This window comes from Salmo salar, chromosome 13 (genome assembly GCF_965601325.2).
Source record: "Salmo salar chromosome 13, fSalSal1, whole genome shotgun sequence".
Lineage (NCBI taxonomy): Eukaryota > Metazoa > Chordata > Actinopteri > Salmoniformes > Salmonidae > Salmo > Salmo salar.
In genome coordinates, this window is record NC_138303.1 from 89409445 (window position 1) to 89437372 (window position 27928).

Sequence of the window (27928 nt, forward strand, 5' to 3'; positions counted from 1 at the left end):
GTTTGCCAATTACTACCGGAGGTTTATCCGGGGCTTTGGTCAGGTGTTTGCTCCCATTACCTCACTGCTGAAGGGGGGGCCGGCGCGCTTGCGCTGGTCAGCAGAGGCGAACAGAGCTTTCAGTTGTCTGAAGGAGCTGTTTACCGACGCTCCCGTGCTGGCTCATCCGGACCCCTCTTTGGCATTTATAGTGGAGGTGGATGCGTCCGAGACTGGGGTGGGAGCCGTGCTATCACAGCGCTCGGGCACGCCACCAAAACTCCGTCCTTGCGCTTTCTTTTCGAGGAAGCTCGGTCCGGCGGAGCAGAACTATGACGTGGGGGACCGGGAGTTGTTAGCTGTAGTCAAAGCTCTGAAAGTGTGGAGACACTGGCTTGAGGGGGCTAAGCACCCTTTCATCATCTGGACTGACTACCGTAATCTCAAGTACATCCGGGCAGCTAGGAGATTAAATTCGCGTCAGGCCAGGTGGGCCATGTTCTTTACCCGATTTCGTTTTACGATCTCCTATCGGCCAGGCTCCCTTAACACGAAGGCCGACGCGCTGTCCCGCCTATATGACACCGAGGAGCGGGCCATGGATCCAACTCCCATCCTCCCAGCTTCATGCTTGGTAGCACCGGTGGTGTGGGAGGTGGACGTGGAGATCGAGCGGGCGTTACGGTTGGAACCTGCACCCCGTCAGTGTCCAGCAAGTGCTCAGTACGTGCCGCTTGGTGTCCGTGATCGATTGATTCGATGGGCCCATACACTTCCCTCTTCGGGTCACCCTGGGATCGAGAGGACAGTGCGGAGTCTTAGGGGAAAGTGCTGGTGGCCCACGTTGGCTAAGGACGTGAGGCTTTATGTCTCCTCCTGCTCGGTGTGCGCTCAGAGCAAGGCTCCTCGACACCTGCCTAGAGGGAAATTACAGCCCCTCCCCGTTCCACAGCGGCCGTGGTCGCACTTGTCTGTGGACTTTCTCACCAACCTCCCCCCATCTCAGGGGAACACCATGATCCTGGTCATTGTGGATCGGTTTTCTAAGTCCTGCCGTCTCATCCCATTGCCCGGTCTCCCTACGGCTCTACAGACTGCGGAGGCCCTGTTTACCCATGTCTTCCGGCACTACGGGGTGCCCGAGGACATCGTTTCTGATCTGGGTCCCAGTTCACATCCAGAGTTTGAAGGGCGTTCATGGAACGGCTGGGGGTCTCGGTCAGCCTGACCTCGGGTTTCCACCCCGAGAGTAATGGGCAGGTGGAGAGAGTGAACCAAGATGTGGGTAGGTTTCTGCGGTCGTATTGCCGGGACCGGCCCAGGGAATGGGCGAGGTACGTCCCATGGGCAGAGGTAGCCCAAAACTCCCTTCGTCACTCTTCTACTATCATATCACCGTTCCAGTGCGTGTTGGGCTACCAGCCGGTCCTGGCTCCATGGCACCAGAGCCAGACCGAGGCTCCTGCGGTGGAGGAGTGGGTACAGCGCTCGAAGGACACTTGGAGAGCCGTCCAGGAATCATTAAGGAAAGCGAGTGGACGGCAGAAGATGAGCGCTGACCAGCACCGCAGTGAGGCCCCCCGTGTTTGCACCAGGGGACTGGGGGACTGCCCCTCCGCCTGCCATGCCGGAAGCTGGGGCCGCAGTGTGTGGGGCTGTTTAAAGTCCTGAGGAGGATAAACGAGGTGTGTTACCGGTTGCAGCTTCCTTCTTACTACTGTATTAACCCCTCGTTTCATGTGTCTCTCCTCAGGCCGGTGGTGGCTGGTCCCCTGCAGGAAGGTGAGGTGCCGGAGGTCCCTCCACCCCCTCTGGACATTGGGGGGTCCCCGGCGTATACTATACGCTCCATTCTGGACTCCAGACGCCGGGTGGGGGGCCTACAGTACCTCGTGGACTAGGAGGGGTACGGCCCGGAGGAGAGGTGCTGGGTAGCGGTGAAGGACATTTTGGACCCTTCACTTCTGAGGGACTTCCACCGCCTCCATACGGATCGCCCTGCGCCTTGTCCTCCGGGTCACCCTCGAGGCCGGTGGCGGCGCGCTGCGGGGTACTGTCACGAATCCCACCGAAGGTGGCTTCCCTGCCTGTTTGGGCGGCGCTCGGCGTTGCCGGTCTACTAGCCGCCGCTGATCCCTTTTTCCTTTTCTGTTTGTTCGGTCTTATTGGTTGCACCTGTTCCATGTTTTGTTTCTTGATTTGTATTTATTTAAGCCTGTTAGGCCCGCCCAGTTTAGTGTTTGTTGTTGGATGTGCTGGCTGGCGCCTTATTTCTCTCCGGACTGTTTTGCCCTGTGTTTTGTGCCGGAGAAATAAAGACGTTATACTTACCCTCTGCTCTCTGCGCCTGACTCCAACCACCACTCCTAAGAATCCCTGACAGGCGAAGGACGCCTCTTCTGTGAGGTTAATTTTTTCTCTATTATTTTACTAATTAGGGAGGGGCAGCACTATTTTTTTATCATCAATAAATTGTACATCAAAAGCACATTCAAAAACACACATACATGCCATTATCTTCAAGTATGACTCCAGCAGCTAGAGGTCGGACAGAAATGATTTATTAGGGCAACATCTGTAAATGTCAGATGAGGACAGCAACCTATCATACAGTGGAGGTTTAGAGTACACAGTCATCTATATCCTCGATTTGAACCTTTTATTTTCCTCAATATAGTTAATGACAATGCTGTGACATGATGGAGAGAGGTCATCATTACTAACACTAGAATAATTCAATTTGTATGTTTTACATGTACAGCAACTAACTGCTTTACAAAAAGCTAAATAATACAATATATCATCACATGTATTTACAGTGTAGTAAATATACCTTTGTCAATTTTTACACAAAATTATTTACAGAGGTGGAGCTTACTGTGTAAAAAAAATGCGGGAAAGAAACAGTAAAACTGTGGCCAGTGGTTAAAAATATTTTGCATAACCTTGAGATGTGCCAAATTAGGAGATATCACACCAGCGCAAGACAATTGACTTCAGTTGAGAATCATGAAAACCAACAACACATTTACAGAGAGCTCAGTCTGCCTTTCAGAGACAAGTGTCTGCTCCCAACACTTTCCTCTGGTATTAGTGTGATAACAGGTGGTGGGGGTGCTCTGCATCCAAAACCTTTTCAGCTGTCATTTCTATGCTTTACCATTTTGAAAGGAAGTCCAAATGGCCATTCCTGTATATTAAAAGCACGTTTGAAGAGAAAATACATTTTAAAATTGTTTTATCCTTTGCATTGAACAAAGTGGTTAACTGATATCTATATACTGTCTCTCCTGTGCTGCTGCAAATAAATGTTAGAGCCTTCAAGTACAGACATGTTCAATTCATTCAATTTAGGACACATTGTATGTGAATTCATCCTTTCAGTTCTTTAAAAAGTGGCACATTTCCATTAAGTAAAACCAAGGCAAAAACATTCCCTCCGGCCTAACCTTTCAGATGAGACACTGAGAAGAAGGGGTCTATTGAAGATAGGGTTATCAAAGTGTTCTGTCTGCCTGGTATACAATGTAAAATAAAGAAATATCAAATAGAAACAGTTGGTTGGGTTCACTCTTCAAAGCATATGCGCTTGAAACAGAGATCTGTACAGTTCCTAAAAGTCTGATGAGGACAGAACTAAATAACTGATACTTTCACGATACACACATCATAGTACATGATGACTAAAGCTGCGGTTTTGACTAAAAAGCAAAAAGCGTTGATTCATAGCTTGGTCCATCTCTCTCACTAGTTATATCATCTCTCATTCCCATTAAAAAAGCTAACTGTTATTTGTGGGTTAGTATATTGGACTTCTCAGAGGACTTTATCAATACACAGTAGTTTTAGAGTTTGTTTGTACTATATTGCCGTTCCTTAACTTTGGTTTCCTTCACACTAGATCTTTTGAAATCTTGTTGATTGCGTTTGGTAAACTTGCTCCATTTTATCTTTAAATCTTTATTTTTTTCCCCTTTCCATGATGTGGAACTGCTTCTTCTGGACATATATCCTCCTGATTCAAGTATAATAAAACATTTGTAAACAAAATCCAGACATGGAGTTCAACTTCATTACACAAGGTTCATTACCTCTCAACAGCACCAACACACTTTGAATTTGGAAAAAACAACTAAGTGTGCACATTGTTCATTTTCTTGTGGTCACCATGTCAAATCTAAACCAGATTAATAGAATAGGAAAACAAATGTATGGTTGAGCATGGTTGTTGATTGTTAAGATGGCTGGATGTGTGTGACAAACTAAATGGCCAGTAAAACACTAGTGTTTTTTTAACTGTCAAGTCTTCATATCCTCCCTCCTATCTCCATACTCATTTTTATACACCAACTCCTACTCAGTGTACATAATGCACATGCTCTCCTCAGCAAAGCAAGTCAAAAACATCTCATGGAATTGTGTTTTATACAGGATTATCATTATGATAACAAGTACTTTACAAAAAACATTTTGAAGGAGTTGGCACAAGCATCCAAAACAACCATGACTTAGACTCAATGTATGGCACTGGTTGGTAACCTCAAACAGCAGAAATGAGGAACCAGGCTCCACAAGAAATTGAAAGGTGTAACCAGAGGACTCCTGTGCTGCTCAACAAACTGCACCTTGTTGTTACAGAAAGGGAAGTCTCTACTGTTTGCCACACGTTCAGTCTATCTGTGCAATACATATCGGACCAACTGAAAAGGCTCAGAGAAAGTCAAAAATTATAAAACTACAGAACAGGTTTGATTTTCCTTTCGCTACTGCAAGCTAGTCTTTGGTGCAGCATCCCAGGGCCTGCCGCACTGCATCATGGGACTGACCCCTATGCCTATACACGTGCCACACTATCGACTAATGAGGGAAGACAATGGCAAGAAGGGCCAGTAACACCCTGTACAGCTATACTCCCAATACACATAGTTCTCCTATCTGAGAACAGACTGTCTGACTATAGTCTCAATCCCTCACAATGCTTTTTTTTGGCAGCATTTCAGTAGGCTGATTTTAAACATGGAAAACACTATTCAGTAGGTATGTGTCTTGAGGTGATTACTACCATAGGTTATTTTTTACTATAAACTGGGTGGTTCGAGCCCTGAATGCTGATTGGCTGACAGACTTGGTATATCAGACCGTATATAACGGGTATGACAAAACATTTATTTTTACTGCTCTAATTACGTTGGTAACCAGTTTATAATAGCAATAAGGCACCTCAGGGTATGTGGTATATGGCCAATATACCACGGCTAAGGGCTGTATCCAGGCACTCCGTGTTGCATTGTACGTAAGAACAGCCCTTAGCCGTGGTATATTGGCCATATACCACACCTCCTCGTGCCTTTTTACTTTATTCATATTTCTAATCTTTCAAATTAAATATTTATTTTGCAATTATACAATTAAATTAAATTCTATAATAATTCATAACTATATCATTGTGTATGCGACCAATACAATTTGATTGTAATTACCTTACATTATTTTACTATTTACATCATGAACAGGGACAGATTTACTTTAGCTTTTGATCCCGGAACATAATTGGCACCAATTTTCACAAAACAAAGAGCAAACTGAAAACAATACTGTTGTGACTTCAACATTTCATTGTCTTAAATACAGGTGCAACATTTGTAGATGCAAACCCTCAGCAAATCTGGTCCCTAGAGTCATGGACTTTCTGTTTGAATAGTTTTTAGACAAGAAGTACTGAATTTTAACAATGTTTTACATGAATATTTAACCATACAGGTTCATTATTGTCAGGCAGCTGATTAGTAATGAATGTATAGTTGTATTATAAGGTATTGTGTGTGTGTGTGTGTGTGTGTTTATATACAGTATCAGTCAAAAGTTTGGACACAGCTACAAATTCCAGGGTTTTTCTTTATTTGTACGATTTTCTACATTGTAGAATAATAGTGAAGACATCAAAACTATGAAATAAACACATATGGAATCATGTAGTAACCAAAAAAGTGTTAAACAAATCTAAATATATTTAACATTGGAGATTCTACAAAGTAGCCACCCTTTTCCTTGATGACAGCGTTGCACACTCTTGGCATTCTCTCAACCAGCTTCATGAGGTAGTCACCTGGAATGCATTTCAATTAACAGGTGTGCGTTGTTAAAAGTTAATTTAATGCATTTGAGCCAATCAGTTGTGTTGTGATAAGGTAGGGGTGGTATACAGAAGATAGCCCTATTTAGTAAAAGACCAAGTCCATATTATGGCAAGAACAGCTCAAATAAGCAAAGAGAAATGACAGTCCATCATTACTTTAAGATATGAAGGTCAGTCTATCCGGAAAATTTCAAGAACGTTGAACGTTTCTTCAAGTGCAGTTGTAAAAACCATCAAGCACAATGATGAAACTGGCTCTCTTGAGGGCCGCCACAGGAAAGAAAGACCCAGAGTTACCTCTGCTGCAGAGGATAAGTTCATTAGAGTTAACTGCACCTTAGATTGCAGCCCAAATACATGCTTCACAGAGTTCAAGAAACAGACGTAACTCAACATCAACTGTTCAGAGGAGACTGTGTGAATCAGGCCTTCATGGTTGAATTGCTACAAAGAAAACACTACTAAATAATACCGGACATTAAACCGGTGGAAATCTCTCCTTTGGTGTGATGAGTCCAAATTTGAGATTTTTGGTTCCAACCGCCGTGTCTTTGTGAAACGCAGAGTAGGTGAACGGATGATCTCAGCATGTGTGGTTTCCACCGTGATGCATGGAGGTGGTGTGATAGTGTGGGGATGGTTTGCTGGTGACACTGTTGGTGATTTATTTAGAATTCAAGGCACACTTAACTAGCATGGCTACTACAGCATTCTGCAGCGATACGCCATCCCATCGGGTTTGCGCTGAATGGGACTATACTTTGTATTTCAACAGGACAATGACCAAAACACACCTCCAGGCTGTGTAAGGTCTATTTGACCAAAAAGGAGAGTGATGGAGTGCTGCATCAGATGACCTGGCCTCCACAAATCACCCGACCACAACCCAATTGAGATGGTTTTGGATGAGTTAGAACACAGCGTGAAGCAAAAGCAGCCAACAAGTGCTAAGCATCTCCTTCAAGAGTATTGGAAAAGCATTCCAGGTGAAGCTAGTTGAGAGAATGCCAAGAGTGTGCAAAGCTGTCATCAAGGCAAAGGGTGGCTACTTTGAAAAATCTTAAATATAAAATATATTTTGATTTGTTTAACACTTTTTTGCTTACTACATGATTCCATGTGTAATTTCATAGTGTTGATGTCTTCACTAATATTCTACAATGTAGAAAATAGTAAAAATAAAGAAAAACCCTTGAGTAAGTGAGTCCAAACTTTTGACTGGTACTGTGTATATATATATATATATATATATATATATATATATATATACACACACATATACACACACATATATATACGGTACACACACACACACACACACTAGAAAAGGCACACAATGAACAAAACAACCTCCCAAGTGTGTGTTGTGTGTGCATATATATATATATATATATGTGTGTTTACAGTAAGTGTGGGCAAGAATGAGACAATAACAACTAAGACTACCACTATAGATATTATACATTTCAAAGCTAAGGCGGATTTCCAATGTCCATTCCAACATAGGAGGACATTGTCTATTCCTGTTTTTCCTCCAGATTTTCCTTCCCAACTTTCCCTGACATAGTGTTGTGAAACGTGAATAGCGTGCTGATGAAAAGCTTAAGTTCTGAAACCTGCAGGGCTGCTGTCCTCCAACACCAGAGTGGCCTGTCTAGTTGGCACGCCATCATGTGAGAATAAAAATACTGCCTAATCAAGAGGAATCCCCACAGCTTGGACAATCAATAACCAATGAAGACACATGGCTTGGCCATCATTGGATTGTGCCTGACAAAGCTCAAACAGGGCAAATTGATCATCCAGCCCCCACCTCCACAGCACAGTAAACCACTAATGTCTGTTGTTGGCCATGCTTTTCACAGGTGTTGCAAATACAGGATGGTTTTAGTGCTTTCAGTGATTTCCTCCAGAACGGTGTGTGTGTGTGTGTGTGTGTGTTTTTCAGGGTAGTGCTCTCCCTCTGCAGTGATGGTGGGTGAGAGGGATCCCTTTCCTCAACACTGGGTCCCAAGGTCCAATCTCTATTGTCATGTCCATGTCTCAATGAGAGGCATTTGCAGCTTATACTTTGATCTAGTTCAGCCCCATTGTCAAAGCTCTCTCAGCTTGATGAAAAAGGTCCTTCTATGAACAACACTTAAAGGCAAAAAACAAACAAATGTACATGCATGTTGAATTACAGAAAGTTGTGCAAATCACAAAAATGGTTCTCATAATACTTTGTCATTATGATATAAAATTCAACCAAGACAAAAGAAGCAAGACAACAAAATGGCTTCAGATACTATGATCCCTACTGTTTCTGCTGTGTTGTCAATGTCAGTGCTTTCTTCCAACTAATGCTGTTTTTAAAAAAGGATTCCAATGTAGCTCATTATGTGACACAAAAAGACCAAACGAAACAACGCCAGACTCAGACACCGACTGCTTCACAAACAAAACGCATCATATTCAGACAGTTCATCAATATATGTTGATCGTCAAGCAAATATGGCTGACTGGACGGGTTAGGGTAAAAGAAACACGCAAAAAACAACAGAAGGAAACTGAGGAGAATCAAGGCTGAGAGAGAAAGAGAGAGAGATCGATAAGACAGGAGAATTGGCGTAGAAGTGCAGCATGATGACTGGCATGGGCGGCCCTGGTAGGGGGTCCTAGTGGTGGGCATCTCTCATACGATCTTCTTGATGCTGGGCCGTTTGAAGCTGCCTGCACTGCGCTGTTTCTGCACCTGGCTGGCAGAGCCGTGGCGCGTGCGTCCGCTGTTGCTGTGACCCGTGGTTGGAGAGAGCTCCACGTTCTCCTTGTCGATGCCTGCCGGAGGACAGACGGACACACACACACACATACACCATCAGGTATAATATGTCACACTAATACATGAGAAATGATTCTATTATATAATTCTACAGAAATGCTAATGCTTTTGAGACATCCACCTGAAGAGTGTATATAACTCTCAGAGATTCTCTGTTGTTATATACAAATCCAACAATAGGGGGAGTAGTCAACCCATGGACTGATGTAAGTGCTCCAACTTATCGCAACAGGGTTGCTCTGTGTTTTGAACAAACAGGACATATGGTGTACGGGCATTGAAACATTATGTACAAAGACTTCATCACAAACGCTCCAGTAGTGTTGTTGGGCTTTGTGATGGGCCTCTGCTACCCCCCACACACCTCTGAGAGGCTGTGCCGTGTGCCTGGGAGTGAGGAGCAGCATGGGGACGAGGGGCTGTAATACCTGGCCGGACGAGGTGTGGGGTGAAAACGGCGGACTTAGAGCAAGGCAGAGAAGCTTCTCAGACACAGAGTGGGAAAGAAACAGGAGGGAGTGACCATGGCAACCCAAAAAGAGGAATGACAGGAAACAAAGAGCAACATGATTAACAAAAACAAAACATAACAAAGAGTGACAGAAATCAATCATAAGGGGAAAAAAATGATTCATTCAGCATTCTCAGGTGTATCAGACAATATGGTTAAGATTATAAGTATACATACTCCAGTCTATCTGTATAATCAAGTCTCTTTAGTTCCAAATAAAATGTACAATATAGAGCAAAAGAGGCCAATTCTTTCTTCCAAATAGTGGCATAGCATGAATTACTCAAATGTTCTTCAAGACTAAAACAAATGATGAAACATTTCCAAAAGTATATAGACATCCAGTATAACATTACATTTTCAAATAAAACAGAGAATAGAATATGTTCTGAACACAAATGTGGATGTTACCATGACTACGGAAAATCAAGAATGAATCGTGAATAATAATGAGGGAGAAAGTTAGAGGCATCATAACCCCCAAAATGCTAACCTCACCTGTTACTGCATCAATTACTTTCTCACACATCATTATTCACCATTCATTCATAATTATCTGTAATTAATTCATGATTATCACGATTCAGTCATGGTAGCATCCAGAAACTATAAGTGAATTTTTCCAAATACTAATGACACCTTCAAATGGGGAACTAGATGCATAAAGTGCTTTCATTTCTAAACAGTAAAACAGATATGTATGAAAACACCCTCACAGAAAAGGTGACATTCTGTACTGTCGCCTCATATCAAACATTTGTTGGAGTATAGAGCCAAATTAAAAGTTTTAGCTTCTGTCCAAATAAATACGTAGGGGAGTGTATATAGTTTCTAGTTGTCCCCGTCATCTAACGAGACAAGTTGGAGATTGTTGGAGATGGTCTATAAACTACACCGCATCAAGCATAACAAATGAGGAAGAAAAGGGAACAAAAACATGAAATGAAATGTGTATGAACACTAAATAATACATTTTGAGAAGATCATGCATTAATGAGTTAAAGAAAGAGAGAATAAGCCTTACACATGGACCAGGTTGGGGAACCACGATGTAATGCTACAGATAGTGGCTGGAACTTTTCAGATGATGTCGGATTCAGTTGGAAATGGATGGATGGGTCATTTATATTTCTCTCTAATTATGTGTTTGTTAGAGCAAGTTGATTCTTCTGATTGGTAAAATGGAAAGACTAAAACAGGCCAGACTATATTAAGATGAAGATATAATGCAGACAGGTTAATGGATCAAATATGTATTTTGTTTGAGATAAAGGTTACTGTAAAGTATCACAGCTATTCCTTAGAATCAAATCTGCCAAGAGACAGAAGGGCTGGATTTGACTGCATGTGCTCGTGTGTGCGTGTGTGTGTGTACACTGTATCTGTGATCAGACCTGGGGAGTGCTGGGAGGTGGCCAGTGAGGTCATGGAGTTGGAGAGGTTGAGGTTGGCTGTGATGCTGAGCTGGCTCTGGACCGGCGGGGGGTAGGGCGACGTGGGCGTACGCAGACACTCCTCGCTCGTCTCCTCGTCGATCCCCGGCAGATACGTGTCAATCAAAGCATCCAGGAACTTCACTATCAGCTCAGCGTAGTCTGGGAACTGGGTTTGCTGTTGGCACAAGCAGAATGGAATGGAATTTACTAACACTGACAATAAACCTTCCATAGTCTAAAGAGGCAAATGTGTCTGCTCACCTTTGAGAAGGGCCCAGCAAATCTCCATAGACCATTAAACCCAAAGCCTGAGAGAGAAACAGAAGAAACACCGATGAGTATTAAATTGGCATTTTCTCTCCAGAACCCATAGTTGTATGGAGGGAGGAGTGGGTGGAGTCTCACTCTGCAGGTAGGAGGGCTGGTACTGGGGGGGTGACTCTTCGTGGTATACCATACTCTGCACGATGCCATGGATGGGGTTTAGGAGGTTAGGGTCCTGGCACAGTGATAAGAGGGTGTTGATCTTTGAGTCCAGCAGGTTATGACTGGAGAGAAAACCACAAGATAATATGAAGGATGAAAGTTATTTACGCATGCGTACACATTAAAAGGGGATTGGAAAAAATACATACTTTATTGGGTTGAAACGAAACACTTACACAACTGGAAATACTTTAGGGAAGACAACACTAGCTTCTGCTAAAAACTCGTAGAGGATTCTCTGGTCAAATTCATCTGTTGTATTCTTCACCAATGTAGCCTATAGTATAGAGGCAAGCATGTTAGAAATAGGCACAAACTTATACAGAGGAAGTGGGAGAAGCGGAGTGAGTGGTCTCACCAGGACAGTGAGCAGCAGAGCCTGGATCTTGGGGTCTGTGAGGACCTCCTCATCCAGCAGCACGTTGGACTCTGACACAGACACCTTCCTCAGGGTATGGTGGGAGATTCTTTGGGTCGATTCTGTGGAATGGAAGGGAGGAGAGAGCGAGAGTGTGTGAAAGAGAGCGAGGTTGTGAGAGAGAGTGAGGGTATGAGAGAGAGCGAGGGTGTGAGAGAGAGAGAGAGAGCGATAGGGACCTGTGTCAGTTTCAAAGAATCTGCAGTTGCCACAATCATTTTGGACTTATAAATGAATTATATGTACCCAATGATTCTTGAAGAAAAAAAAAAAAAAAATGATATACACTGCTCAAAAAAATAAAGGGAACACTTAAACAACCTATCCTAGATCTGAATGAAATAAATCATCTTGTTAAATACTTTTTTTCTTTACATAGTTGAATGTGCTGACAACAAAATCACACAAAAATAATCAATGGAAATCCAATTTATCAAACCATGGAGGTCTGGATTTGGAGTCACACTCAAAATTAAAGTGGAAAACCACACTACAGGCTGATCCAACTTTGATGTAATGTCCTTAAAACAAGTCAAAATGACGCTCAGTAGTGTGTGTGGCCTCCACGTGCCTGTATGACCTCACTACAATGCCTGGGCATGCTCCTGATGAGGTGGCGGATGGTCTCCTGAGGGATCTCCTCCCAGACCTGGACTAAAGCATCCGCCAACTCCTGGACAGTCTGTGGTGCAATGTGGCGTTGGTGGATGGAGCGAGACATGATGTCCCAGATGTGCTCAATTGGATTCAGGTCTGGGGAACAGGCGGGCCAGTCCATAGCATCAATGCCTTCCTCTTGCAGGAACTGCTGACACACTCCAGCCACATGAGGTCTAGCATTGTCTTGCATTACGAGGAACCCAGGGCCAACTGCACCAGCATATGGTCTCACAAGGGGTCTGAGGATCTCATCTCGGTACCTAATGGCAGTCAGGCTGTCACGTCTGTCACGTGCTCAGTGTGAACCGGCTTTCATCTGTGAAGAGCACAGGGCGCCAGTGGCGAATTTGCCAATCTTGGTGTTCTCTGGCAAATGCCAAACGTCCTACACGGTGTTGGGCTGTAAGCACAACCCCCACCTGTGGACGTCGGGCCCTCATACCACCCTCATGGAGTCTGTTTCTGACCGTTTGAGCAGACACATGCACATTTGTGGCCTGCTGGAGGTCATTTTGCAGGGCTCTGGCAGTGCTCCTCCTTGCACAAAGGCAGAGGTAGCGGTCCTGCTGCTGGGTTGTTGCCCTCCTACGGCCTCCTCCACGTCTCCTGATGTACTGGCCTGTCTCCTGGTAGCGCCTCCATGCTCTGGACACTACGCAGACAGACACAGCAAACTTTCTTGCCACAGCTCGCATTGATGTGCCATCCTGGATGAGCTGCACTAACTGAGCCACTTGTGTGGATTGTAGACTCCGTCTCATGCTACCACTAGAGTGAAAGCACCACCAGCGTTCAAAAGTGACCAAAACATCAGCCAGGAAGCATAGGAACTGAGAAGTGGTCTGTGGTCCCCACCTGCAGAACCACTCCTTTATTGGGGGCGTCTTGCTAATTGCCTATAATTTCCACCTGTTGTCTATTCCATTTGCACAACAGCATGTGAAATGTATTGTCAATCAGTGTTGCTTCCTAAGTGGACAGTTTGATTTCACAGAAGTGTGATTGACTTGGAGTTACATTGTGTTGTTTAAGTTTTCCCTTTATTTTTTTGAGCAGTGTGTATATATATATATATAAATCAAGAATGAATCGTGAATAATAATGAGGGAGAAAGTTAGAGGCATATATATATATATATATACACACATACACACACACACATTTTTTGTACCTTTATTTAACTAGGCAAGTCAGTTAAGAAGAAATGACGGCCTACTCCCCGGCCAAACCCTCCCCTAACCCGGACGACGCTGGGCCAACTGTGTGCCGACCTATGGGACTCCCGATGACAGTCGGTTTTGACACAGCCTGGGAACTAACCAGGGTCTGTAGTGAAGCCTCTAGCACAGCAATACAGTGCCTTAGACCGCAGCGCCACTCTGGAGGCCCAATAGAACTTATAAAATGCCTCATGAGCTTAGTTCAATTGTTTTACCCCATCAGGACCCAAAATAAGGTTGTTTTACTCCAAAGTAAATGTAAACAAACACTTCATAGCCTCAGAACATGATTAAAACTATCAATTTGATATCATGGACTGTCAGTTCTTGAATCCGTGGCAGTCTATGAATTTGAGATTGGGTACATTTCTCCAGCCCCATGCCTCAGCTTTTTACCGAAACAGTGGCGGGGAAAACACTTTATTATTGTTTCAACTACAGATTGCCCCTTTAACATCAGTGTCAACAGCCACAAACATTGTGTAAGTGTCTGGTGTACAGGAGAGAAACTGACCTGGACACTCATAATCATTCTCCGCCACCCGCCTCATCTTTGGAGGCGTGGTGATTCCAGACTCCATCTCTGGCCTCTTTGGTGCTTTAGTGTCTGATATCAAGTGATCAAAACTCTTCCTAGTGCCTGGTGAGCCAGCATTGAAAAACTCATGTTAAACAATGGGGCATGCATACACAGGTCAACTCTCCATACCTAAACTAGTACATACCTGCATGGATATTCTATGGATATCCAAGTCATCCTGCATGAACGTATATAGTCTAAATACCTCTGATCAGTTGTCACATGTTAAAACTCCTCTGTTGGTCAGAGGCCTGGATCTAACAGTAGAGAATGACTGACAGGTGTCTTACCCAGCAGTTTCTTAGTGTTTGCTTGGGAAGGCTGGCCCATGTCCAGGCTCATGGACTTGCGTGTGCGCGGGCTGATCTGCCCCCCCGTGGGGTAGTGGACCACTAAGTAGCGCTCCGACACCTTGGGGGACGTCCACGGCTGACTCTCCCTAAGAGTTCTGACACAGAAGGAGGGAAGAACAAAACATTATGAAAGGTGAACACACATGGCCCATAAAATTCCTCTGACATTGTTCGATACAGCGAGAGACAAATTCTGCTTAGTCAGCTGGTGCTGCAGCTACTCTATCAGCCTCTACATCAACTCAGCAGCCAGCCCTGTAGTCATTCACCGGCAGCTGGGGTCGCTGTGGTGCACAGAGTACGTGTCCATGGGAACATTCTCCATGGTAACGTCTGAGAGGAGCAGGGACTTCCTGTGCTTGAGGCTACAGCGGCTCCGGACCTCTTCCGAGACAGTGAGGAGAGCTACACACAGACATTTCACAGGTCAATTCAATACTACATCAGTTTATTTTCTACACAGAAACAGTTGCCATGCGAATAAAGAATATCATTGTTTAAAGACAATATGAACAATCCTACTATGGCTGAAAAAGAAAAGTATGGCTTCATTGTGGAGCTCTCCGTTAACTCACCTGCCAGGTAGGCCACACTCTGGGTGTTCACCTCAAACTTGTCACAGTTGAGGTGTTTTCCCACCAAGGCCAGCAGTGTGTGGAGGATCCGGATGGTCCGCGCCACTGTGTTGGGGGAGGGGTGTCTGTACCCTAGACAGAGAGGTGGGTGGTTAGACAAAGAGCTAAACCATGCAGTCCCCGGCCGACCCGAGGCTTAGACACCCCCACCTACTTACCTTTCAACAGATGACCCACTAGTGCAAAGTTGAAGTTGGAGTTGAAGTTGAGGCCCACAAAGTGGTCCATCTGTTTACAGTGCCACTCCAGAGGCTTCCTGATCTCCATAAACACCTCCTCTGGACTCTGGACAGGGAGAAACCGGAGGAACACACAATTCAAGTTAGGGAAAGATAATGAAATCAAAGTGAAACTGTAAAAAGATCTGGCCGAAAATGTGAGCCGAATGTTTGTGTATGTGTGTATGTTTGTGTGTTTAGTACCTTGTCGTTGAAGACCCTGAGGCTGTCCAGTGTGTGGAGGTTCTGCTCCAGCAGAGCGGTGCCGGCAGAGTAGAGATTGACCTCGTCCAGCTGGAGCACAGCCACGGCCACCCAGAACAGAGCCTTGTGCATGGGGGAGTCCTGAAGGAAAAACACAGGCTGTTATTTACTCTCACCACCACTACTGTCCAACACACACATAATCACCATCCAACACACGCACACACACACACAAACAAACACACAAACATAGGGCCTCGTGCATAGGCGAGCCGTGGAGGGCCAACAAACACACTTGCAGTCAGAGCGAGTCTCACATTACCATTTACTGCCAACATCCATTGTCGCTCAGCAGCCAATTCACCACATACAGGCCAGGGCGAAAATAACTTCCCTCCTCTTGGTCAGTCTGCTTCAAACGTGTGGGTTATACTCAATAGAATGTGGTTCGCAGGCGGGCACACACGAGGAAGTTAGCTCACCAGAACATTTAGCACATCTCTTAAATTAGCCTTTGAGAGTCGCCATCTGTGTGTTTGTGTGTACCTTGTTGAGGAGCGGCTGTAGCTTGGTGAGAGCAATGACTGTAGCTTCTATCAACACCTGGCTGTTGTAGTTATCAGGTCCCTTTAGACAGCTCTCCAGACCCTATGGGACCCAAGACAGCAGGTCAGTTCAGTCTGAGCAGCACAGGTTATACAAACACAGACCCTTTCAACAGACAGGATCAGACAGGATCAGACACCGTTCAACTACACAGTACAAGATACACTACATGTGACAAGATACTACAGTCATTCAGGAAGTGGTTTCCATGAGATGTCCTAAATCTGGGTATAATATGACGTAGCGAGCAGCAGGGCAGAGTGATGGGACACAGACCCGGTCTATGCTGAGCAGGGGGCTGGCCTTGCTGAGGATCCTGATGATCTGTTTGATCTGGCCGTGGGTCACCCTCTTACTGATGCAGCCAAACACCACCAGGGCTCTGGGCTGCAGGGACGGGTTGTACTGGAACGCAAACCTAAAGGAGGGAAGGGAAAGGGAGAGAAGAGGGAATGATGAATACAATCCATTCACACGCGTGCCTTATAAAAGCCAATGAAGTTGTCTGAAGCCTCTTTACTTTGCTCTGACATCAAAAAATGTGTAAGCTAAGCATCAGGTAATTGATTCAGAGCAGACAGTGTGGTTGGCTCCACTGAGTCAGTGTTAGTTAGAAGAGGGGAAATGGTGGTGTGAGTTTACCATACCTCTGAGCCAACTCTGTCCACTGGTCCAGCCACTTACAGCTAGGAATGTCCCTCATACAGGCCTTGTGGAGGAGGGGAAACACAATTATGAGCATATACAGTACCAGTTAAAAGTTCGGACACACTTACTCACTCAAGGGTTTTTCTTTATTTTGACTATTTTCTATATTGTAGAATAATAGTGAAGACATCAAAACCATGAAATAGCACATATTGAATCATGTAGTAACCAAAAGTGTTAAACAAATATAAATATATTTTAGATTCTTCAAAGTAGCCACCCTTTGCCTTGATGACAGCTTTACACACTCCTGACATTCTCTCAACCAGCTTCACGAGGAATGCTTTTCCAAGAGTCTTGAAGGAGTTCCCACATATGCTGAGCACTTCATAGCTACTTATTTATTTTTTACCTTTATTTAACTAGGCAAGTCAGTTAAGAACAAATTCTTATTTACAATGACGGCCAATTGTGCGCCGCCCTACGGGACTCCCAATCCCGGACGGTCCTTCACTCTGCGGTCCAACCATCCAAAATCATCTCAACTGGGTTGAGGTTGTGTGATTGTGGAGACCAGGTCATCTGATGCAGCAATCCATCACTCTCCTTGGTCAAATTAACCTTACACAGCCTGGAGGTGTGTTGGGTCATTGTCCTGTTGAAAAACGAATGATAGTCCCACTAAGCGCAAACCAGATTGAATGGCGTATCACTGCAGAATGCTGTTGTAGCCATGCTGGTTAAGTGTGCCTTGAATTCTAAATAAATCACCAACAGTGTCACCAGAAAAGCACCCCTACACCATCACACCTCCTCCTCCATGCTTCACGGTGGGAACCATACATGCTGAGATCATCTGTTCACCTACTCTGCGTCTCACAAAGACACGGCGGTTGGAACCAAAAATCTCACATTTGGACTCATCAGACCAAAGGATAGATTTCCATGGGTCTAATGTCCATTGCTCGTGTTTCTTGGCCCAAACAAGTCTCTTCTTATTATTGGTGTCCTTTAGTAGTGGTTTCTTTGCAGAAATTCGACCATGAAGGTCTGATTCACGGAGTCTCCTCTGAACAGTTGATGTTGAGATGTGTCTGTTACTTGAAATCTGAGAAGCATTTATTTGGGCTGCAATCTCAGGTGCAGTTAACTCTAATGAACTTATCCTCTGCAGCAGAGGTAACTGTGTCTTCCTTTCCTGTGGCAGTCCTCATGAGAGCCAGTTTCATCATAGTGCTTGATGGTTTTTGCGACTGCACTTGAAGAAACTTTCAAAGTTCTTGAAGGAAAGAAATTCCACAAATTAACTTTTAACAACGCACACCTGTTAATTGACATGCATTCCAGGTGACTACCTCACGAAGCTGGTTGAGAGAATGTCAATAGTGTGCAGAGCTGTCATCAAGGCAAAGGGTGGCTACTTTGAAGAATCTCAAATATAAAATATATTTAGATTTGTTTAAGAATTGTTTGGTTACTACATGATTCCATATGTGTTATTTCATAGTTTTGAGGTCTTCACTATTATTCTACAATGTAGAAAATAGTACAAATAAAGAAAAACCCTGGAATGAGTAGGTGTGTCCAAACTTTTGACTGGTACTGTATGAAAAACAGATCTTTATTAAAACAACTTTGAAATTCTAGACTGGATTTGTGTGAAGGCAAGTATAATATTGAATTTGGTTAGTGTTCACTGGACATCTAAACCAGTACAGACAGTAGTGTCATGCTAGAGTGATGATGTAATGATAAGTGATTATGTCAGTGGGGTGATCTCCTGACCTCCATGATCTCCAGCAGGGCCTCAGTGACAGTCTCCAGGGAGGAGAGGGCGAAGGTCTCCCTCTCGTAGGACCCGGGGGAGAAGGAGCGGTCGCGGTAGCTGGAGCGGAAAGCGATGACCGCAGCAGACTTGACCTTACTGATGCCGAACAGCAGGTAGAACTTAGGCAGGGAGAACTCTGTCAGGCTCAGCCTCAGGACCTGCTTGGTCTCCTCTGGAAGAGAGAAACACACATGGGAATAGTTATCACTGAGTCTCAGCAAGGCTATACATCAAGAAAAAACATCTGTAGCTATCCAACTGCTTTCAAAACACTGAATCAACACAACACTGATCAACCCTCTGCCTTTTAATCATGTTCACTTCTCCCTTTTTCTGTCTGTGTCCTCAGTCTACAGCCAGGGTGCTGTGTGTGTGTGTGTGTGTGTGTGGCTTCCTCACCGCTGAAGTTGAGCTGGGAGCAGGTACAGAGGGAGTGGATAATGTTGATGACCAGGCCGTGTGTGGAGGCTCGTAGGGACAGGGGTCCAGTGGCCACCAGCAGAGTGACCACGTGGAACAGGTAGGGCAGGTGAGTGGCCACGTCCAGAGAGTTGTTGAAGGACAGCATGAGCATGTAACGGGCCAGGATGGCGATGTCATCCCACATCAGGTGCTGCTCCAGGGTGGGCGTGGGAGACAGACACGTCTTATCGATGATCTTACACATGCGGATGATCACCTACCAGACAGACACGGGTCGGGACACGGGTCGGGGTTAAGGTTACATCAAAGGTCGGGTACGTTACCAAATTTTACATCCTATCTATTATCTCTACCTTCCACCCAAGGGAAAAATATAATAATGACTCAGGACTCTCATGTCACCTAGCATCTCTGGGAAGATCCCTTATCCCTCCTGTTTTTAAAGGTTACAGACAGAACTGGGAATGCATCAAGTAATGCTTTATATCCCAGTCTGGTGTTTATCAATTGTGAAATCACAATATCTAAACGTGTGTCTAGCGTTTTGCCTTGGCATACGAGAATAGATAGAAGAGAAAAGAGACCATTTCAACAAGGGGGGGGGGGGGGGGGCAGTTGTACTGTTAGAGGGGCCAGTTACATTACACGTTATTGTTGTCATATCGCTTTCTTCTGCATTGCAGGGATTAGCAGGCAAAAGACCATGTTCATAATCATCACCGTTGCCACTGTCTAATAACGGATGTAAAAAAAGAACGATAGCAAAAATTTGTTCTGTAAAAATTATTTCATACTGCACATTTAGGGGGGGCCACAAGGGGGTCCAAAATTGTTGTCACAGGGGCACTGGCACCCCCCCAGAACCGCTAGTGACGTCACCCCGACACAGACTGGCCTTTGTATTCAGAGGCTATACTCTTCCTGGCACTAGATCACATGATCAGCATTGTACTTTTTTTGGCTATTATTTCATCTTTATTTAACCAGGTAGGCCAGTTCAGAACAAGTTCTCATTTACAACTGCGACCTGGCAAGAGTACTTAATTGGGCAATACATTAAACTCCCTCTTTCTTTCTGAGAAATCAGCTCAACAGTCAAAAGGAAATGATAAATATCGCAGACCACCAAATGACAGAAATAGTTGTGACACAAACAGCACTGTTGTTGAGAGGTACTGTGGTCATGACAACGAAGAGTTGTTCAATGTCAGCGTGCCAGGGTAGACACTTGGAAATGTGTCTGCCTGCATGTGCAGTTTGTGAGATTTAAAAACAGGCTTCATTCATACTGTAGGAGTACAAATCCTAATCTGTAACAATATGTAATGTCATCTATAACATTAAATACTGTATTAGCTACTATTAATTCAGTGAGATTACAAGATCACAACTTGCCATAAAGAAGTATAAGGAATGCACAGAACAGACTTTTCATGGCATTTGATAGGAAAACGGACATCCAGAAATCATTTATTCATCTGTAGAGGATCTGTATTGATGCTTGCAGCAGATATTCTTGTCTAGACTCAAGTCACAGAATCAACCTGTGAAGGGAATAGCCTGTGAAGGGTTCAACCTGTGAAGGGAATAGCCACAGTGGTCATTCCTGAGGTGTGTGTGTTGCTCACCTTGCTGGACACCAACTTGACGTTCCCTGAGGCCAGAGCCACAGCCGTGTCGGCCATCACCTCAGCCTTGATGGATCCCAGACCTCCTGTAGCGCTGGTCTTGATGAAGCTGTCCAACACCACGTCCAGCAGGTCAGTTATCTACAGAACAAGGATACAACAGGACCTCAGCTCAGAGACTAAATAAATTCCCCTCCATTACTAACTAGCGTATTTGTCTCAAGTAATTTCTATTTCAGAATGCCAGCATCTTTTTCAGTCAGCCCACAACTTCCCGCTCTACACTAACACGCAAACATATGATTTTCACGTGGCTAGCATGATAACTGGTTGAGATCTGAAAAGTACAGGGACGCTGACAAAGATAGTTATTTGTAATACCTACATATGGGGATAAACACTCATAATATCTGTTAAGGCCTCTATAACATCCTGAACAGTGAGTCCACTGAATCCTTCAGCCATTTCCCAGATCCTAAATCAGCAGTAAAATAAAGCCAACAGCAGACAGGGCTGATGGATGGAGTACTGTATGGCCTCAATAACAGCAGACTGGGCTGATGGATGGAGTACTGTATGGCCTCAATAACAGCAGACTGGGCTGATGGATGGAGTACTGTATGGTCTCAATAACAGCAGACTGGGCTGATGGATGGAGTACTGTATGGCCTCAATAACAGCAGACTGGGCTGATGGATGGAGTACTGTATGGTCTCAATAACAGCAGACTGGGCTGATGGATGGAGTACTGTATGGCCTCAATAACAGCAGACTGGGCTGATGGATGGAGTACTGTATGGCCTCAATAACAGCAGACTGGGCTGATGGATGGAGTACTGTATGGCCTCAATAACAGCAGACTGGGCTGATGGATGGAGTACTGTATGGCCTCAATAACAGCAGACTGGGCTGATGGATGGAGTACTGTATGGCCTCAATAACAGCAGACTGGGCTGATGGATGGAGTACTGTATGGCCTCAATAACAGCAGACTGGGCTGATGGATGGAGTACTGTATGGCCTCAATAACAGCAGACTGGGCTGATGGATGGAGTACTGTATGGCCTCAATAACAGCAGACTGGGCTGATGGATGGAGTACTGTATGGCCTCAATAACAGCAGACTGGGCTGATGGATGGAGTACTGTATGGCCTCAATAACAGCAGACTGGGCTGATGGATGGAGTACTGTATGGCCTCAATAACAGCAGACTGGGCTGATGGAGGGAGTACTGTATGGTCTCAATAACAGCAGACTGGGCTGATGGATGGAGTACTGTATGGCCTCAATAACAGCAGACTGGGCTGATGGATGGAGTACTGTATGGCCTCAATAACAGCAGACTGGGCTGATGGATGGAGTACTGTATGGCCTCAATAACAGCAGACTGGGCTGATGGATGGAGTACTGTATGGCCTCAATAACAGCAGACTGGGCTGATGGATGGAGTACTGTATGGCCTCAATAACAGCAGACTGGGCTGATGGATGGAGTACTGTATGGCCTCAATAACAGCAGACTGGGCTGATGGATGGAGTACTGTATGGCCTCAATAACAGCAGACTGGGCTGATGGAGGGAGTACTGTATGGTCTCAATAACAGCAGACTGGGCTGATGGATGGAGTACTGTATGGCCTCAATAACAGCAGACTGGGCTGATGGATGGAGTACTGTATGGCCCCAATAACATCCAATATACTGGTTGGCTGATACATGGGCCAACACCCACACTGAGAGCAGAGAAGAGAGATCCCTACCTGTCCCAGACTACCCCAGATCTTAGCCTGGATAGAGGGGTACATCTGCTTCTCGTTGATGGTCATGGTGATGAGCTTGTCCAGGATGGCAGTGACCCGCTGGCGCTTGGCGTCGTCGTTGTGCTTACAGAACCTCACCAGGTTGAGCAGCCAGGGGGTCATGTACTCCAGACACAGGTGCTTCAGCTCAATACCTACACACATCAGAGAGGATGTTACAACGTGTGCGTATGTGTGTGTGTGTGGAGGGCAGGAACAAGGATACTGACTGGATTTGCTGAAGCCAGAGATGCACTCCTCCAGGAACTCCAGGGTGAGGTGTGGTTCGTTGGCGGCCAGCGTCTTGCTGATGGACACTATGAAAAGCGTGTTGTTAGCAGGGATACACAGCCCTGAGGTCTCCAGCAGCTGGCCTTCTATCTTCAGGTTGAAGGTGCAGGTTAAGGCACACAGCAGGTTGTAGGCTGCAGACCTGCACACAGCAGACAGAGAGAGAGAGGGAAGGAGAAGAAAAAGGTCACTAGTAAGCATAATCCATGTATGATTCAAATATCCCTAAGAAGACTGTCAGCTCTCATAGTCCCACCAGAATCTAAACATGTATGACTATTTTCCTCAGCTGTGTCTGACCTGAGGCTGGGGTCAGAGCTGCCCAGGTTGAGCAGGGCAATGTTGAGCAGGGTGCCTGGCACATCTTTGGGCCTGATCTTGGTGTGCTGGGGGATGGAGTCTGGCTGGGACAGCTCCCAGCGCGTCCTGATGTGGATGATGGAGTGGACGATGGCCTCACACTCCTGGTGCATGAAGGTGAGCGGTGTGCCTTGGTTGGCAATGGTCAGGGTGAACTGGTTCTCGTCCACCAGGCAGATCTCCTCGATCTCCGAGGCGTAGTAGATGTCGTTCAGGAAGACCGACTGGCCCAGGACCCGGGTCCGCTCTGCTGACGTCACCTGGACCGCTGTGGAACCCACCTGGGTACAGAAACACAGAGATATTGAGAGGGAGTTACTATGCTAGCTGGCACACAAAATGGTAACATTGTTCAAAAACATTGACACTCCTGACCACATATGCCTCCTGGGGACAAGGATTCAATCTGTCTCAGCCATTCCTGTCATTTTTGTCTGTGTCTGACTTACTTTCAATTATGTCCCACAGCCCCAAGAATATGTAGGAAACACATTGCATTCTGAATCTACTGACTCCCTCATGTCCTAACCTTGATGGAGACCTTGGTATCCTTGTGGGCCAGTTTGAGGGCGTTGTGGAACACCTTGAGGTCTTCCTCCAGGGCTAGCGTGGCCGCAGGCAGCTTCTGCTGGTCAGGCTCCACGTGCTCCGCTAGCCGCGCCGGGGAGTCAATGAACAGCAGCTTCTTGCTCCCCTTCAGGCCTGTCAGCAGTCTCTCGTGGTACTTGGTGTACTCCCTCACCCACGTGTTGCAGTTGTAGATGTAGATGGCAGCCACGTTCTCGTAGGCGAAGCCCGGGAACACCACGAACCACTTGGACAGGAAGTCGGTCTTGAAGCGGTTGCTGGGTCCGGCGTGGGTCAGGTCCACAACGATCTCATAGGGCTTGGCATAGTAGGGCTTCAGGGTCAGCAGCACGTGATAGATGAGGAGATCACCATTGATCTGGCCAGTCTTAAATCTGGGAGGGTGAGGAAGAAAGGGACATCACATAAGCATTTTTAAGTCCTTGTAAATTGAATAGGGTGCAGGGGACAGGAAATGTGTGTGAGTCATGCCAACCTGATTGAGTTACAGTTCAACACTTGACTCAGTTGGAAAATTACACACTGACAGTGTGGGCTAATAAGCAGTCAGCCAGCATGTTTTCACTTCCTCTCAACCCCCCCACATGTTGTTGTGTGTTAACCATAGTGCTAACCATAGTACTACTGTACCATAGTGCTAACCATAGTGCTAACCATAGTACTACTGTACCATAGTGCTAACCATAGTACTAACCATAGTGCTAACCATAGTACTACTGTTGTAGTGCACCGTAGTGCTAGCCATAGTACTCGTGTACCATAGTGCTAGCCATAGTACTCGTGTACCATAGTGCTAACCATAGTACTACTGTACCATAGTGCTAACCATAGTACTACTGTACCATAGTGCTAACCATAGTACTACTGTACCATAGTGCTAACCATAGTACTACTGTACCATAGTGCTAACCATAGTACTACTGTACCATAGTGCTAACCATAGTACTACTGTACCATAGTGCTAACCATAGTACTACTGTACCATAGTGCTAACCATAGTACTACTGTACCATAGTGCTAACCATAGTACTACTGTACCATAGTGCTAACCTAACATAGTAGGCGTAAAAAGACACCTGAGCGTTGTGCCCACATCTGTTTTTCAGGGGAAACAGAAATTTGGTTGAAAATATTGGATCCCTGAAAAATGGAAACATCCGCTTTCTTCCAAACCCACGGAGAGTGCCATAGTGCTACCCCTCTGAGTGACCAAGCTAAACGTCGCACAGGAAATCAAGTAACTAGCTTCAAATAAATCAGCAAAGGAGAAGTGAGAGAGGAACAGGAAACTGGTCATTACTGAATGAGCATGCTGACGCCGATGGCGTCTTTCACACCTCTCTTCTCATAGGCATTTCTCGTTTCTAAAACTGGTCACACATACGGCTGGGCTTCTTGAATCTCTGCCTGGACTCTCTTGTGTTAGGAAGTACTACACACAGACTGGTCAACTCCATCAAGGTAAGTGATATCAACATATTCAAGAAAATAGTCTACCTTCACAGGGTGGAGGGTACTGTGTTGAACTGAAGGATAAGCATCCCTGAGGGAAGTGTTTTTGTTGTAGTGTATCATTTTGAGATCTTAACTATAAGGAGATTCAGTCTTGAGATTTTGTACATCATACACATACATAATAAATTCCAGTTTATATTGACCAGAATCGCTTGATTTACATTTCTGGGAGATCAAAATTGCACAATGAAATAAAATTGTATTTGTCACATGCGCCGAATACAAAAGGTGTAGACCTTACCGTGAAATGCTTACTTACAAGCCCTTAAAACAACAATGCAGTTAAGAAAATAGAGTTAAGAAAATATTTACTAAATGTTTTTTTTTTTTTTTTTTAAGTAACACAATAAAAACAATAAATGAGGCTATATACAGAGGGTACCTGTACTGAGTCAATGTGCGGGGTACAGGTTAGTCAAGGTAATTTGTACATGTAGGTAAGGGTAAAGTGACTATGCATAGATAATAAACAGAAGTAGCAGCAGTAGAAAAACAAAGGGGTGGTCAATGCAAACAGTCCAGGTGGCCATTTAATGAATTGTTCAGCAAAGGCAGTTTTTTATATTTCAAAAAAATTAATTATATACTGGTGTAAATTGGAAGTGAATATTGATCATCAACTCTCAAATGCATTCTGGGCAAAACAAATTAATAAATGGTTTAACAAGAAAGCTAATTCAATTAATCAAGATATTTTCAATCTCAGCTTAATACCAATCATCATTGTCACTCAGATCTCAGACTGCTGATCAAATGACAGACGGTATGGAAACTGACACTCACACATGAAACCACAAAGGAACTCAATGTGTAAGAAAAAGCAGAACTTGAGATGCTATAATACTTACTGAGGGTCACCAGTAAACCTCACTATGATCTCTTTTTCCCCCCTTTTCCCATAGAAATATGAATGGCTCCCGGGTCTGCCTCTTGCTGTACTGTGTGGTACTCGTGGGAACATCAGTACTTGCTAATGACGGTAAAATGACTTTTGATAAAAGCTTCACAACTGAAAAGGGAGCTGGGGCTAACCCTAACGCAGCCATGGGACCTTCTGGAACTACACAATTTAACAGTTCAACATATTTTCAGTCAGATTTAACAACGCCAGCTACACTCAACACCAGAGAAACATCTGGAACCAATAGCCCAGTGAACACCAACAACACACCATCCAGAGCCAACACCAAACCTAGTGCCTACCCTCCACTTAAAGCCCAAACCAGCCCCACGTCCAGCCCCTGCCCCAGCTGTCTGTTGGATAAGGAGGTGGCCACCATCCTGCTGATGGTGACAGGTGGCCTGGTGGTCCTGTGTACCATCCTGCTAGTCTCCACCGTGGTGCTGTCATGCCAGGTGTGCCACCTGAAGCGCCAGCCCCGCATCAGCAGCCGCCCCACCCGCAGCAACGTAGACCTGGTGAGTGGTACTGGGTACTGGGGCACTGGCCAGAGGACCAAGGAGAAGCCTGACTCTGAGCCCAGTGAGACCAGCCTGATGATGGCAGAGCTCAAACAGACCCAGGAGGGGGAGAACGGCAAGACCGACAAGGGGCAAGGGAAACATGAGATGGCGAAAGACACACCCAAGAAGGAAGAGAAGAAGGAAGCCACGGAAAATGGGGTGGCAGCAGCTGCAAACCCAAGCCAGGGGAGCCCAGTCACTACCACCACCAAACAGCCTGCAGAGCCCTCTGACCCCACCGCCACAGCAGTCTCTCCCCAATCACAAGCCTCTAGCGACGTTGTTGTGGTGGTGGGGTGAGGGCTCTCACATGGTGACCTCCTCCTCAGACCTTGGACCAGAAACAAGCTCAAACCACTGGCCAAACTGTCCTCAGCTGCATACTGATGGGAACAGCACAGTTTTATACAACAGCTTCTATTGGCATGCTGTAAAGAGATTTGCTTTTACACTGAGTGTTTGCTTAGAGTGATTGTGTGGTTTTGTATTTTAAGCTTGCATTCTCATTCAAAACTTATGAAATAATTACCATTATGATCATGTCTATACAAATGAATGTACCACAAGAAGTTGAATATCATGTGAATGTTTAATATTTGTATGAATTTGTATTTTTTGTGTAAAATGTATAGCCATCATCAGTGTCACTGATAAGAGGAAATGACTCCTGTTTTGTCTAGTGGTTGTATCACAGCTTGCTTGTTGTCACAATTCATCTGACATTTCCCTCACTTCTCCATTTTTAGACATTCTAAATTCTGCAAAATTACAAAACAGAACCAACCAGCACTAAACTGTAGTATCAGCTTAAGACAATTTAAAGGAACTGTTTTTAAGCCACAAACCTCTTCCAGAAACACTCTCACAATGTTTTCCTACAAGTCAACATCACTTCCTTGGTCTTTTCGACACAGTAAAGAAGAGTTCAAATGTTTCTGCTCTAGCTTTATCTGCCCTTCCGTTTCCAAGCCTTTGTAACAATAAAGAATTAGTTCACTTCCTGAGTGTTTCTCTGCTACAGTGTGTCTGAGAGACAGCTAATTGCGTGCGAGTGTGCATGTGGATTAATTACAGAGAGAGGGAGAGAGAGGCTGGGCATTAGTAAGCAGTGTGTCTGTGGGG

At 45.0% G+C, this 27928-nt stretch overlaps 2 protein-coding genes across 5 annotated transcripts in view; one reads left to right on the top strand and one right to left on the bottom strand.

Moving 5' to 3' along the window:
• Positions 1 to 2524: 2524 nt before the first annotated feature.
• LOC106567758 (neurofibromin) overlaps positions 2525 to 27928 on the bottom strand; it is a 77938-nt gene continuing 52534 nt past the window's right edge. For 2 of the 4 annotated variants that reach the window (XM_045692332.2, XM_014137461.3), the window contains 23 exons: positions 23769 to 24201; positions 23180 to 23520; positions 22819 to 23021; positions 22550 to 22743; positions 20791 to 20931; positions 19139 to 19418; positions 18697 to 18911; positions 16911 to 16972; positions 16540 to 16681; positions 16204 to 16305; positions 15658 to 15798; positions 15394 to 15520; positions 15176 to 15307; positions 14870 to 15005; positions 14538 to 14695; positions 14182 to 14307; positions 11728 to 11849; positions 11546 to 11646; positions 11289 to 11431; positions 11145 to 11191; positions 10842 to 11058; positions 9301 to 9418; positions 2525 to 8932 (listed from right to left, as the gene is read on the bottom strand). In XM_045692332.2, coding sequence (XP_045548288.2) covers positions 8773 to 8932; positions 9301 to 9418; positions 10842 to 11058; positions 11145 to 11191; positions 11289 to 11431; positions 11546 to 11646; positions 11728 to 11849; positions 14182 to 14307; positions 14538 to 14695; positions 14870 to 15005; positions 15176 to 15307; positions 15394 to 15520; positions 15658 to 15798; positions 16204 to 16305; positions 16540 to 16681; positions 16911 to 16972; positions 18697 to 18911; positions 19139 to 19418; positions 20791 to 20931; positions 22550 to 22743; positions 22819 to 23021; positions 23180 to 23520; positions 23769 to 24201 — 3841 coding nt within the window. In that variant the 3' untranslated portion in view covers positions 2525 to 8772. The remainder of the gene's footprint in view (positions 8933 to 9300; positions 9419 to 10841; positions 11059 to 11144; positions 11192 to 11288; positions 11432 to 11545; positions 11647 to 11727; positions 11850 to 14181; positions 14308 to 14537; positions 14696 to 14869; positions 15006 to 15175; positions 15308 to 15393; positions 15521 to 15657; positions 15799 to 16203; positions 16306 to 16539; positions 16682 to 16910; positions 16973 to 18696; positions 18912 to 19138; positions 19419 to 20790; positions 20932 to 22549; positions 22744 to 22818; positions 23022 to 23179; positions 23521 to 23768; positions 24202 to 27928) is intronic. The other 2 variants (XM_045692333.2, XM_014137465.3) reach the window with 2 other exon arrangements.
• On the top strand, positions 25135 to 27810 carry LOC106567761 (uncharacterized). Its single transcript, XM_014137467.3, has 2 exons — positions 25135 to 25288; positions 26245 to 27810. Exon 2 carries the CDS (start codon positions 26249 to 26251, stop codon positions 27104 to 27106), a length of 858 nt encoding a protein of 285 aa, XP_013992942.1. The 5' UTR covers positions 25135 to 25288; positions 26245 to 26248; the 3' UTR covers positions 27107 to 27810.

What these genes read in the sequence shown, in the direction of transcription:
- LOC106567761 (XM_014137467.3), top strand. Translation starts at nt 26,249, where the DNA reads ATGAATGGCTCCCGGGTCTGCCTCTTGCTGTACTGTGTGGTACTCGTG.